The sequence below is a fragment of the Pelodiscus sinensis genome, chromosome 4, assembly GCF_049634645.1.
Source record: "Pelodiscus sinensis isolate JC-2024 chromosome 4, ASM4963464v1, whole genome shotgun sequence".
Classification (NCBI taxonomy): Eukaryota; Metazoa; Chordata; order Testudines; family Trionychidae; genus Pelodiscus; species Pelodiscus sinensis.
The window spans coordinates 132,636,746-132,648,962 of NC_134714.1; the positions used below are offsets into that span (position 1 = coordinate 132,636,746).

The following is a 12,217-nucleotide window of genomic DNA, read 5'->3' on the forward strand; positions in this document are numbered from 1 at the left end:
CACAAGCTGAATATGAATCAGCAGTGTGATGCTGTTGCAAAAAAAGCAAACATGATTCTGGGATGCATGAACAGGTGTGTTGTGAGCAAGACACGAGAAGTCATTCTTCTGCTCTACTCTGCGCTAGTTAGACCTCAGTTGGAGTATTGTGTCCAGTTCTGGGCACCGCATTTCAAGAAGGTTGTGGAGAAATTGGAGAGGGTCCAGAGAAGAGCAACAAGAATGATTAAATGTCTAGAGAACATGACCTATGAAGGAAGGCTGAAAGAATTGGGTTTGTTTAATTTAGAAAAGAGAAGATTGAGGGGGGACATGAGAGCAGTTTTCAGGTATCTAAAAGGGTGTCAAAAGGAGAAGGGAGATAACTTGTTCATCTTGGCCTCTGAGGATAGAACAAGAAGCAATGGGCTTAAACTGCAGCAAGGGAGGTTTAGGTTGGACATTAGGAAAAAGTTTCTAACGGTCAGGGTAGTCCAACACTGGAATAAATTGTGCAGGGAGGTTGTGGAATCCCCATTTCTAGAGATATTTAAGAGTAAGTTAGGGAAATGTCTATCAGGGATGGTCTAGATGGTATTAGGTCCTGCCATGAGGGCAGGGGACTGGACTTGATGACCTCTCGAGGTCCCTTCCAGTCCTTGTATTCTATGATTCTATGATTATTCCTTGAGGAAAGCAGGTGTATATATTTCAAAAGAAGCAGGTTGTTATTTTGAAAGAATAGGCTTGGTAGTGTGGATGCTTTGCTTATTAATTAAACCTAAGTGGGGTTATTTAGAAATCAAGTCCAAGTGTAGACCAGAGCTTAGAGACTAACAAAAATATACAGTATCAAGAGCAGCTATGGGTAAGACCCAACTCATCAAATGAACATCAAACACAAGAGAACTACTTGCTCCACACCAACTCAATATAATTAAAGAGCTGATGTGGTGTCATCTTACATATGACAGTGTGTAGCTTGTGGTAGAAGTGGACTTGATTTTATGCTTCTTTTTGTTTTGTTATCTTCTTCAAGTATGCCTCACAATTTGTACTCACTTAAACTATATCACTTGCTGGTCAATACATTTTTTAATTGTTTTATCTGATGTGTGTGTGCAAATTGCCTGGGAAATTCAGTTGCATGCATATTTTTGCCGTTAAGGAGATAATGGACAATGTAACCTATATTGTCTAGGAGAGGAGTTGGCAGCAGAAGATGTACATTTCAGGAGGGAAGTTGAAGAGTGGAGTATGTTGGGGTAACCTTGAAGCAAACTCAAGCCTGGTGAGAGCCTGGGTGTAATCTGAGTGTGGGTGGCAGTCTGGAGAGAGATGATCTGGGTGTAATTAGCATGCTCAAAGGTTGTTTATGAGTGGCCCATCTGGAAGCCACTTCCGAAAGGTAATGCAAGGCGTGCAAAGCTGCAGGTATGTGTGACACAGCTGCTGATTAATCTGAGTTGCACTAAGGTACGTCAGAGCCACCCATCTAGAAATTATCCCAGTAACATCAGAGGTGTGGTTCTAACAGTGTTAGATTAATATCAAAGGGCAAGGTTACCACTGAGAAGGGCCCATGCACTAATCCACGGCTACAAATGCACAAGAACGCTGTGGTCATAACCTTCCTCCAAGGAGAACCATTGTAGGGCCAGTGATGTCTCTTTCCTTCTTCACTGTGGTAGCTCCTGTCTCAGGTCTGTGTTACTCGGTGCTACAGAGCACATTGGTGTCCCCTTTCCCCATGTGATGCAAATCTCTGAAATCTTGAAGTTTTGATTATATTAGGAGGAAAACCAGCTTTTGTGTAATCCTTTGGGGAGGGTGTTGCATATAATGTACAGAAAGTCACCCTTCCCTGAGCAGCAATAGAAACAACCAAGGGCAGTCAATCTCTGTATTCAGAAATTGATACATCTGTCACTCCATGTCTGTGCCCAGGAGAAAAACGATGTCCCTCCTTCAAGTGCAGGGGTTATGTCATAATGCCATTACATACAGTGGAGAATGCAGGCACCTGTGTGTATGTTGGCCCTCCTTCCAATACAGAAGGGAATAGAGATAGGTGTATAGTGAGTGAGAAACTGAGGGTGGAAAAAGTAAGTAGAAATATTATTGGGGGGCCTGTGTAGCTCTGCTCACTGAACAGAAAAGGGGACTGTTCCTGCCACTGCAGTGGTGAGCACAGAGACCTCACTGGGGGCCAGGGAAAAAGGTCAAAGATAAGAGCTCTCAAAGCGAAGGCAGTGTAGTGGTGGTGTGGGGGTGTGGGGTTGCCTCACTCCAGCAGGGAAATGGTTAAAAGCAGGGCAGAGGGAGTGTAGACATGTCTGTGGTCTAGTGCTCTGTAATTTGGGGCTCAGTTCCTGGCTCAATAGCAGAGCTCTCGTGTGACCTTGAAGTAAGACATTTACTCCTTCTGTGCTTCGCCTCCTCTGTTGTGAAAGGGAGATACCATGGCCCTACCTAACACGGAAGTTATGGCAATAAAGACAATAATGATTATGAGGTGCTTGGAAGAAATTCATTGAGGAGGGTCAGAGAAGGGCCTACAAACAAGCACAGTTGCTCACACTGAGAGATGGGCAAAGGGAGGTGGAAAGAATGTAAGAGCCACAATTTCTCACCTCTCCATAGGTACCCTGGATTAATGGATTTTTTGAAAATGTTGTCCCCTGTAGTTGGAATGAGAAGAGGGAACTACATAGTGAGCAAATTGACCCGTTTTTTATGTAATACCATTCCCATATATGTAATTTCCTATCATTAAATGTGGACAGGAATAATAAAGTTGCTACCACAGTCATTTAAAAATGCTTTACAGTGAATGGAATTCCATTGGAACTTGGGAGGGAAGAACCTATCTGCCGCTACTGTTAGTACCAGGAAATACTGGAACATCTTTTCCGGTCTTTAATATTCACTATAGAAGCCAAAATCACCATGTCTAGGGGTTGTGAGCATCACATTTCTTAGTCCATTAAGACCAAGCTATAGAAAGGGCCTGGGTATTCAAAGACTCCATAATTCAGCTTCGTAACTCTCCCATCAACATAGCATCATATAGACATTGCCGTAAGTCAGAATAAGTCATATTGATTGTAAACTAGTGTATCTTAGACTGACTGGCAGCATTAGCATTGACCACACTCAGAAAGATTCAGGAGGGTACATAGCACATTTCCCTGGTCATTATACAGCAGTGTGGGAGACCCCATTTTCAAATAGCTTCTTTCCATCAGATACAGTGATGAATTGGCCTGTGTCTCTCCCACTCACAGGAGGGCTCTAATCATTGGATACAAGGGAAGCAGCAACATCATTGCCTCTTCCACTCCCATCCATTTGCTCAGTCTAAGCCCTTCGTCGTCTTTGCTCTACATTGAAAATCCCCTAGAAGGAAAGAAAATGTTCCATTTCCAATTATGTTTAATGTTTCCATCATCTGAGAAAGACATTTTGGTCCACGGTTTCCATTTGCCAAGTATTTTGGGAATTATCAGATTGGTATCAGATTGAACTTTGAATTTCTTTTTCTTTTTTTGTAATCACCTCTTAACTCAAAATTCAATCAATGACCGGACTCTATCCCTTTATCACTAGGGGGACGTCTAAACTACATGGCTCCATCCATGGAGCCATGTAGATTTGTTGTTTTGACGAAGGCAAATGAAGCCACGATTTAAATGATCGCGGCTTCATTTACATTTACATGGCTGCCGCGCTGAGCCGACAAACAGCTGATCAGCTGTTTGTCCGCTCAGCGCGCTAGTCTGGATGCTCCCCTGCCAACATCAAAGCCCTTTGTCGGCAGCCCCGGTAAACCTCATCCCATGAGGAATAACGGGGCTGCCGACAAAGGGCTTTGATGTTGGCAGGGGAGCGTCCAGACTAGCGCGCTGAGTGGACAAACAGCTGATCAGCTGTTTGTCGGCTCAGCGCGGCAGCCATGTAAATGTAAATGAAGCCGCGATCATTTAAATCGCGGCTTCATTTGCCTTTGCCTGTGTCTAATCTACATGCCTCTGATGACAGAAGCATGTAGTCTAGACACAACCTCACAGTCTCTTCACCCATCCATTCCTTCCACCCCTGTTATTCAGCGTCTAAAATACCACACAACAGATTAGAGAGGAAGACCAAAAAGAAAGGAAGACCTCATAGCGAATCTGCTGATATTTTATAAGTATTTAGTGATTTTTATTTCTGTTTAATCTATATGGTAGAGAAATGTATCCCTTTCCATATTACTCCTTATTCAATTCAGTGTGGGATAGCACAAATGAGGAACACACTTGATGCCCTTTCTTAGAAACATTACCCTTGTAAATATTTCTCTTCTTGTTCCTTTAACTTAAAAAAGGGCCACTTTTCTAACCCTTATGCATGAAGAAAACCAGGATCTCTCTCCAATGACCCAATAAAGCACATAGACTGCAGAGTAACGGGTGACTGTGTGAAACACCCTTTGGTTTCGTCATAAGAAATCACACACTTCAACCTTTCAGCTATATAATGAATCTAGCCTCAGTAAAAAGAAGAGGGGGAAAGATTAGATGGCCTTTTTTTCCCCAGTACCAACGACTGCATTTTTGAAAAGCATGTTACATATATATGTTATGCTCATTTATGTGAAAAAGGTGTCTCCTTGAATTTTGCTGGGGCTGTAGCTTAATGAAGTCTTGGTCTCAGCTGGGGCTGGCAGATAATGTTGGAATACAAACAAATATATAATAATAATAAAATGATCATTGGACACTGCAAAGTGACATTGCAAATATCTAGGAATGGATTTCAGCTATTTTTCTCTCCACCGCTGAATCTGTACTGAGTTTAAGAGCTTTATGAAAGAGTGACAGGTTTATAAATTGCTTTCCACAGGGCGACCTTCATCTCCCTGTTCCTCAGGCTGTAGACGAGGGGGTTCAACAAAGGGATCACCAGTGTGTAGAACAACGAGACTATTTTGTCTGTCTCCATGGAATAGCTGGAGGCAGGACGTAAATACATGAAGAATTGGCTGCCATAGAACATGACAACAACAGTTAAATGACAAGTGCAGGTGGAGAAGGCTTTGCGCCGGCCCTCAGCGGAGCGGATCTGCAGGATGGTGGAGATGATACAGACGTAGGAGAGGAGGATGATCACAAAGCTGCTTACTACAATGTAGCACACAGAGACTAACAGCACAATCTCATTGATGCGGGTGTCAGAGCAGGAGAGCGCCACCAATGGGGGGGTTTCACAGAAGAAATGTTCGATAACGTTGGAGCTGCAGAATGACAGCTGGAGTAAAAACCAGATGTTTATCACTGAATCAGCCAATGACAACCCATAGACTCCAGCTATCAGCTGGTTACAATGCTGCCTGGACATGGTGAGCGTATAGCGAAGAGGGTTAGAAATGGCCACATACCGGTCATACGCCATCACAGCCAGCAAGAGACACTCAACATCTTGAAAAATGATACCAAAGTATGTTTGTAGATAGCAGCTAGTGTAGGAAATGCTTTTCCTTTCAGATAAGAAATTTTGCAGCATCTGAGGTGCAATTACTGAGGAAAAGCAGAGATCACAGAAAGACAAATTCTGGAGGAAAAAATACATGGGGGTGTGGAGTCGGGGGTCAGTTGTGATTAACAAGATTATTCCCCCATTCCCCACCAGGGTGAGAACATAATTCAGAAGGAACAACCAAAACAGGGGGACCTGTAGCTCTTGACGATCGGTCAGGCCTGAGAGAATGAACTCAGTCACCCCCGAGTGATTTCTCTCTTCCATCTCCTCTGAGCTGGCATCTGGCAGCTACAGGGATGTGGGCATGTGGATGGTTCGGGGAACCTGTCCCTTCTCTGTAATAAAGTAAGTGAAGAAAAATGGAGGTCAGTTTCTTTATAGGTAGCAGTACGGCATCAAGGAACGGCATAGTGCACAGAGCCAGATGTTCACAGCTGACCTTTCTTTTTATTTATCAATTTCACTATACACATACAAGAACATGCAGGTCAATCCTCTCCCTTCCCCACTTCCATCACTAACATAAGCAGCAACGACTGACCTGTGAGTCTATTGAGAACCACCATCCCAGCGTCACCAGGTTATTGCTTAGCTCAAAAAGGGGTGAGAGTAAATAAGTGTCAATTATTCCACTCTCTTTGGGCAAGGGGAGCTCTGTGGCTCAATATGTCGGTTAGAGGAAAAGCTTGTGTGTTGTAATAATTAAGCTTCCAGTTACCTGGCTGTGTGATTTACATTGGTCTGTATGAACATCCACAGACACATTATGAAAGAAACTAAATTCAGTGATTATGCAGTAGTCTATTGTTTCCAAAACAAGGAGCTTGGTTGTTACCTTTGGAAGTTGCGGATCTGGTGATTTTTTTTATGTTGGACATCTTGAAACCTGACAAACACCATCAAGCCCACCAGTGTGTGACTGTGATGCAGAAGAATAGCGCGTACTTGCTGACAGCGGAGAGATACATGGCAGTGTTTCTCTATTAACCACCAGTTGGGAGCTTTTGAGAAGATTTATACTGAGATCTGTGATCTAAAGAACATGCTCTCTGAAACAACTGGGAATAGCTGAGCTCAGAGTGGAATAACACCTAATTAATCCATTCAGTGAACCAAAGCCCTCCCCAGTGTAACTCATACCCTGGGGAGTAATTGTCTCACTCTTTCCTCCTATGTTACTAAATGATGCCATTTCTACCAGAAAAAAACAGCAAGCAAATGGTCTGGTAGCACTTTATAGACTAAGAAAACATGTAGGCTGTGTCTAGACTGCATCCCTTTTTCGTAAAAGGGAAGCAAATTAGACATATCGCAATTGCAAATGAAGCGGGGATTTAAATCCCCCCGCTTCATTAGCATAAAAATGGCTGCCTTTTTTCCGGCTTGGAGCTTTGCCAGAAAAAAGCACCAGTCTAGACGCGGATCTTTTGGAAAATAAAGCCTTTTCCGAAAGATCCCTTATTCCTTTTTAAATGATCCCTTTTTAAATGAGGGATAAGGAATCTTTCGGAAATGGCTTTATTTTCTGAACAATCCGTGTCTAGATTGGCGCTTTTTTCAGCAGTTGGAGGCTGGGGAGAGGAGTGAGAGGACGAAAGGAAGGTGGTGGAGAGGTAGAGAGGAAGAAAGGGAGAGAACAAGTTGGACCAGCATTAGGTAAAGGCAGCAAAGGAAGGAACCTGTGTGCCCCTGGCTCGGGCTCCCTACCACTGAGACCCGCTGCAAAACCCCAGTAGTGGCTTGGAAAAGAGGGGCCCTTGCCACACGTGGTGCCAGGAGTGGGATTACGGCTGTGAGGCCTCACAGCAACCCAAATCTAGCTAAGTTGGCCCCTCACAAAGCAAAGTACCCATGGATGACCTGGTAAAAGCACTGGTGCAGGCCACGGCGGCTCAACAAGAGGCTAATTGGATGCAAGCAGCTGCCCTGCAGGAGTCGGTGCGGATCCAACAAGAAACCAACCAGTTGTTGATGAGCCAAGTAGCCCAGGACAGGGCCACCCTGCAGGAGGTGGTGACCCAGCTGAAAGCCCTGACAGTCCAGGTATGTAATCAAGATGGGGCTCAACCCTTGCAGGCCAATTTCTACTTACAGAAAATGACAAAAGACGATGAGGTTGAGGCCTATCTCTTGGCCTTCAAAAGGTCAGCTTTGCGGGAGGCCTGGCCTCAAGCTCAGTGGGCCAGCATTTTAGCCCCTTTTCTGAGCGGGGAAGCCCAGAAGGCATACCTTGACATAGTAGAGGAAGCTGCATCCGACTACCCCCAGCTGAAAGCAGAGATCCTGGCATGGGCTGGGGTCACGGTCGCAGTGAGAGCCCAGAGATTTCACAATTGGCGATATCGAGATGACCAGGGCCCCAGAACTCAGTTGTTTGATCTGGTTCATCTGGCCCGGAAGTGGCTGCGGCCTGACATCCACAACCCCGACAAGATTATCGAGGTGATTGTTCTTGATCGGTACATGAGGGGTTTACCCCCAGACCTTCGGGAATGGGTGGGCCAGAATGACCCCACGACATTTGATGAGCTGGTGGCTCTCGTTGAGAGGCAATTTACAGCTAAGGGACTTTCCCGTAGCCCCAGTGTCGAGGTGCAGCAGAGCAGAAGGTCCACCTTCCCCCCAAGGACCCGTGCCCCTGAAGTTTCCAATCGAGTCCAGACAGGAAGAAAAGAGGCAGAAGAGCGGCCGGGACGGGCAAAAGACCTTGGGGTCTGGACAGGAGAGGGTCAGGGATCAAGACCAAACAGCCCAAAACGAAAGGGGCTGTCCCGCCCAGGTTATAGGTGTTATGCCTGCGGGGAGATAGGGCATATTGTGGTTCAGTGCCCTAACGTAGACGAACCTATGCAATGTGACCTGGGGAACCTACAAAGTGTTCTAGTTAACCTCGTAGGGGTAGCAGTGGGCCCCCATCAGTATACCCAGCCCGTGAAAATGAATGGGGTAGAAACCACTGCCTTAGTAGATTCCGGGAGTGCAGTTACATTGGTCTCAGGGAAGCTAGTGGGGCAAAATCAGCTGACTCGAGCCAAGTACACTGGAATATCTTGTGTACATGGGGATACTAGTTATTACCCCACCATCCCTGTGGAAATAGAAGTACAAGGGCGGGTTACAGAGGTAACTGTGGGGGTGGTCCCAAGGCTCCCCTACCCGGTGGTCATTGGGCGAGACTTCCCCAGGTTTAGTGACCTGCTACCACGGGACTGGGAGGAGGAGGATAGCTCCCTCCCAGCCTTCCATGAGTTCTCCCAGGACCTGTTCTCGGTGCCTGGGGAGCCCCAGAAAACCCGACAGGAGAGGAGGGCCTCAAAGAAATTGGGGACCATGATCTTGACCCAAGGTCGGAAACAGACACGGGTAGAAGGGGAGGCCTACCCAACTATTATAGCCGAAGCCCTGGGACAGGATGAGCCTGAAGCAGGACCCAGCTCATCAAGGGAGGAAAGGGGGCTAGGTTCCCTGGAGCCTGAGCAGGTGAAATCCCCAAGGGAGACCTTTAGGCAGGACCAAGCCAATGATCCAATATATCAGAATATCCATAAGGAGGTGGTTGAAGTTAATGGGGTCCCAGTGGAGGGGAGGAACAAGGGCACAGGGCCCTTCTATATAATCAAGGGGGATCTTCTATATAGGGTAGTTCATACACAGGGCCAAGAGGTGGAACAACTCTTGGTACCCCGGAAGCACCAGAGGGCAGTACTGGAATTGGCACACAGTCATCTATTTGGAGGACATCTAGGGGTGGATAAGACCCTGGACCGCATTCTTCGGAGGTTCTTTTGGCCTGGGATCTATGTAGAAGTCCAGAGGTATTGTGCTTCCTGCCCGGAGTGCCAACTACATGGGCCCCAACCACACCTGAGGGCCCCGTTAGTACCCCTACCAATAATTGAAATCCCCTTTGACCGGATCGCTATGGACATAGTTGGCCCACTAGAGAAGTCTGCCCGGGGCCATCAGAGCATACTAGTTGTAGTGGACTATGCTACTCGATACCCAGAGGCAGTGCCCCTACGCAACACCCTATCCAAGACCATCGCTAAGGAACTAATTCAAATCTTTTCTAGGGTAGGGATTCCTAAAGAAATCCTAACGGACCAAGGGACCCCCTTTGTGTCCAAGCTTATGAAAGACTTGTGTACCTTGCTCCGCATACGGGCCCTGCGGACCTCGATATACCATCCTCAAACCGATGGTCTAGTTGAATGGTTTAACAGGACACTAAAAAGTATACTCAAGAAAGTGGTTAGCCGGGATGGCAAAGATTGGGATATGCTACTACCCTACCTCATGTTCGCAGTAAGGGAGATTCCCCAAGCGTCGACTGGCTTCTCCCCGTTTGAACTTTTGTATGGGCGTAACCCACGGGGCATACTAGACCTTGCTAAGGAAGCCTGGGAGGAACAGCCCAACCTGGGGAGAAATGTAGTTGATCATGTGCTCCAAATGAGGGACAGGATAGCCAGAGTCACCCCCATAGTGCGGGAGTACCTAGAAAAGGCACAGGAAGCCCAAGAGGTCTATTACAACTGGCGAGCAACCGCCCAGAAGTTCCAGGTGGGAGACCGGGTGATGGTGCTAGTGCCAACGGCGGAGAGTAAGGTCCTAGCCCAATGGCAGGGGCCATATGAAATAATAGAAGCAGTGAGAGAGGTAAACTATAAGGTTCGCCAGCCTGTCCGGCGAAAGCCTGAGCAGGTATATCATGTCAACCTGCTGAAAGCCTGGCGAGACAGAGAAGTGGCCTTGGTTGTGCTGGGGCCACCACCCCAAGGGGAAAACCCACCAAGGCAGGTGGGAATATAGACTCATAGACTTCAAGGTCAAAAGGGACCGTTATGATCATCTAGTCTGACCCCCCGCACAGTGCAGGCCACAGAATCTCACCCACCCCTCCTAGAATAATCCTCTCACCTATATCTCAGATATTGAAGCCTTCAAATACTTTGAAGACCCCAAGATGCAGAGAATCCTCTAGCTGTGATCTGTACCCCATGCTACAGAGGAAGGCGAAAAACCTCCAGGGCCTCTGCCAATCTACCCTGGAGGAAAATTCCTTCCCGACCCCAAATATGGCGATCAGCTAAACCCTGAGCATGTGGGCAAGACTCATCAGCCAGACACCCAGAAAGTTCTCTATAGTAACTCCTATCATCCCTCCATTGACCTATTTCCCACTGATAATGAATGGTCAATTAGTTACCAAGATCATGTTATCTCATCAAACCATCCCCTTCATAAACCCATCTAGTTTAATCTTGAATAGCTCCCGAACTGACCCCGGACCAACAGGCCGAAGCAGCCGACATGATTGAGCGGAATCAGGATGTGTTTTCGACAGAACCGGGTAGAACTACGGAGGTTTACCATGACATCATCACAGACCCCGGGGTGAAGGTGCACGTTAAGCCATACCGGATACCTGAGGCAAAACGAAAAGAGGTCCAAGCTGAAGTGGAGAAAATGCTGAAGCTCGGAGTCATTGAAGAGTCCCATAGCCAGTGGTCTAGCCCTATTGTTATGGTGCCCAAGCCAGATGGAAGCTGGCGCTTTTGCAATGACTTTCGAAAGTTAAACGAAGTATCCATATTCGATGCCTATCCCATGCCAAGGGTGGATGAACTCATTGACCAGCTAGGCAAGGCCCGATTTCTATCCACCCTCGATTTGACCAAGGGTTACCGGCAGATCCCCCTAGCACCAGGGGCCAAAGAAAAGACAGCCTTTTTGACTCCGGAGGGTCTCTTTCAATACACGGTCTTCCCTTTTGGTTTGCATGGGGATCCTGCAACGTTTCAAAGGCTCATGGACAAGCTCTTGCGGCCCCATGCCAAGTACGCAGCTGCCTATTTGGACGATGTTGTTGTCCACAGTCCTAACTGGGACACACACATTGAAAAAGTAGAGGCAGCATTGGAGACATTAAGAAGAGCAGGACTTACGGCGAACCCCGCAAAGTGTGCGATTGGACTGGCCGAGGCCAAATATCTCGGGTATATCATGGGAAGCGGGGTAGTGAGGCCCCAGCTCAACAAAGTGGATGCAATACAGAATTGGTCCCAACCAACCCGGAAAAAGCAGGTCAGGGCATTCTTAGGGTTGGTTGGGTATTACCGCAGGTTCATCCCCAACTTTGCCTCCAGGGCCTGCCCTCTGACCAACCTGACTAGAGCACGTGGTCCCGACATTGTAAAGTGGACGATGGAGGCGGAAGATACTTTTAAAGATCTCAAGAATGCCCTCTGTGGCAATCCAGTTCTCATAGCCCCTGATTTTAAGAAGGAGTTTATCTTGCAGACGGATGCCTCCGAAGTAGGACTGGGAGCTGTATTGTCTCAAATGGTGGGAGAAGAGGAGCACCCTATCCTGTACCTCAGCAGGAAGCTTCTGCCGAGGGAACAAAACTACGCCGTGGTAGAAAGAGAATGTCTCGCAGTAAAGTGGGCCATGGAAAGCCTTCGCTACTACCTTCTTGGGCGGAAGTTTACCCTGGTCACCGATCACGCGCCTCTGCAATGGATGCACCGAAACAAGGTCAGAAATGCGAGGGTTACCCGATGGTTCCTGTCCCTGCAGCCCTTCCACTTCCGTGTGCAACACAGATCAGGAACCCAGCATGGGAATGCAGACGGGTTGTCAAGGGTGCATTGTTGTCTGACCCAAGTAACCCAACCCCATGGGACTGAGCAGAGGGGGGGGGGGGATGTGT

The 12,217-nt window shown here is 47.2% G+C and overlaps 1 protein-coding gene across 1 annotated transcript; it reads right to left on the reverse strand.

Annotated features, from left to right (window-relative positions):
- Positions 1-4,827: 4,827 nt before the first annotated feature.
- On the reverse strand, positions 4,828-5,766 carry LOC102445176 (olfactory receptor 5AR1-like). Its single transcript, XM_025188317.2, has one exon. The coding sequence runs from the start codon at positions 5,764-5,766 to the stop codon at positions 4,828-4,830; it is 939 nt and encodes a 312-aa protein (XP_025044102.2).
- Between the last annotated feature and the right edge of the window lie 6,451 nt (positions 5,767-12,217).

What these genes read in the sequence shown, in the direction of transcription:
- LOC102445176 (XM_025188317.2), bottom strand. Translation starts at nt 5,766, where the DNA reads ATGGAAGAGAGAAATCACTCGGGGGTGACTGAGTTCATTCTCTCAGGC.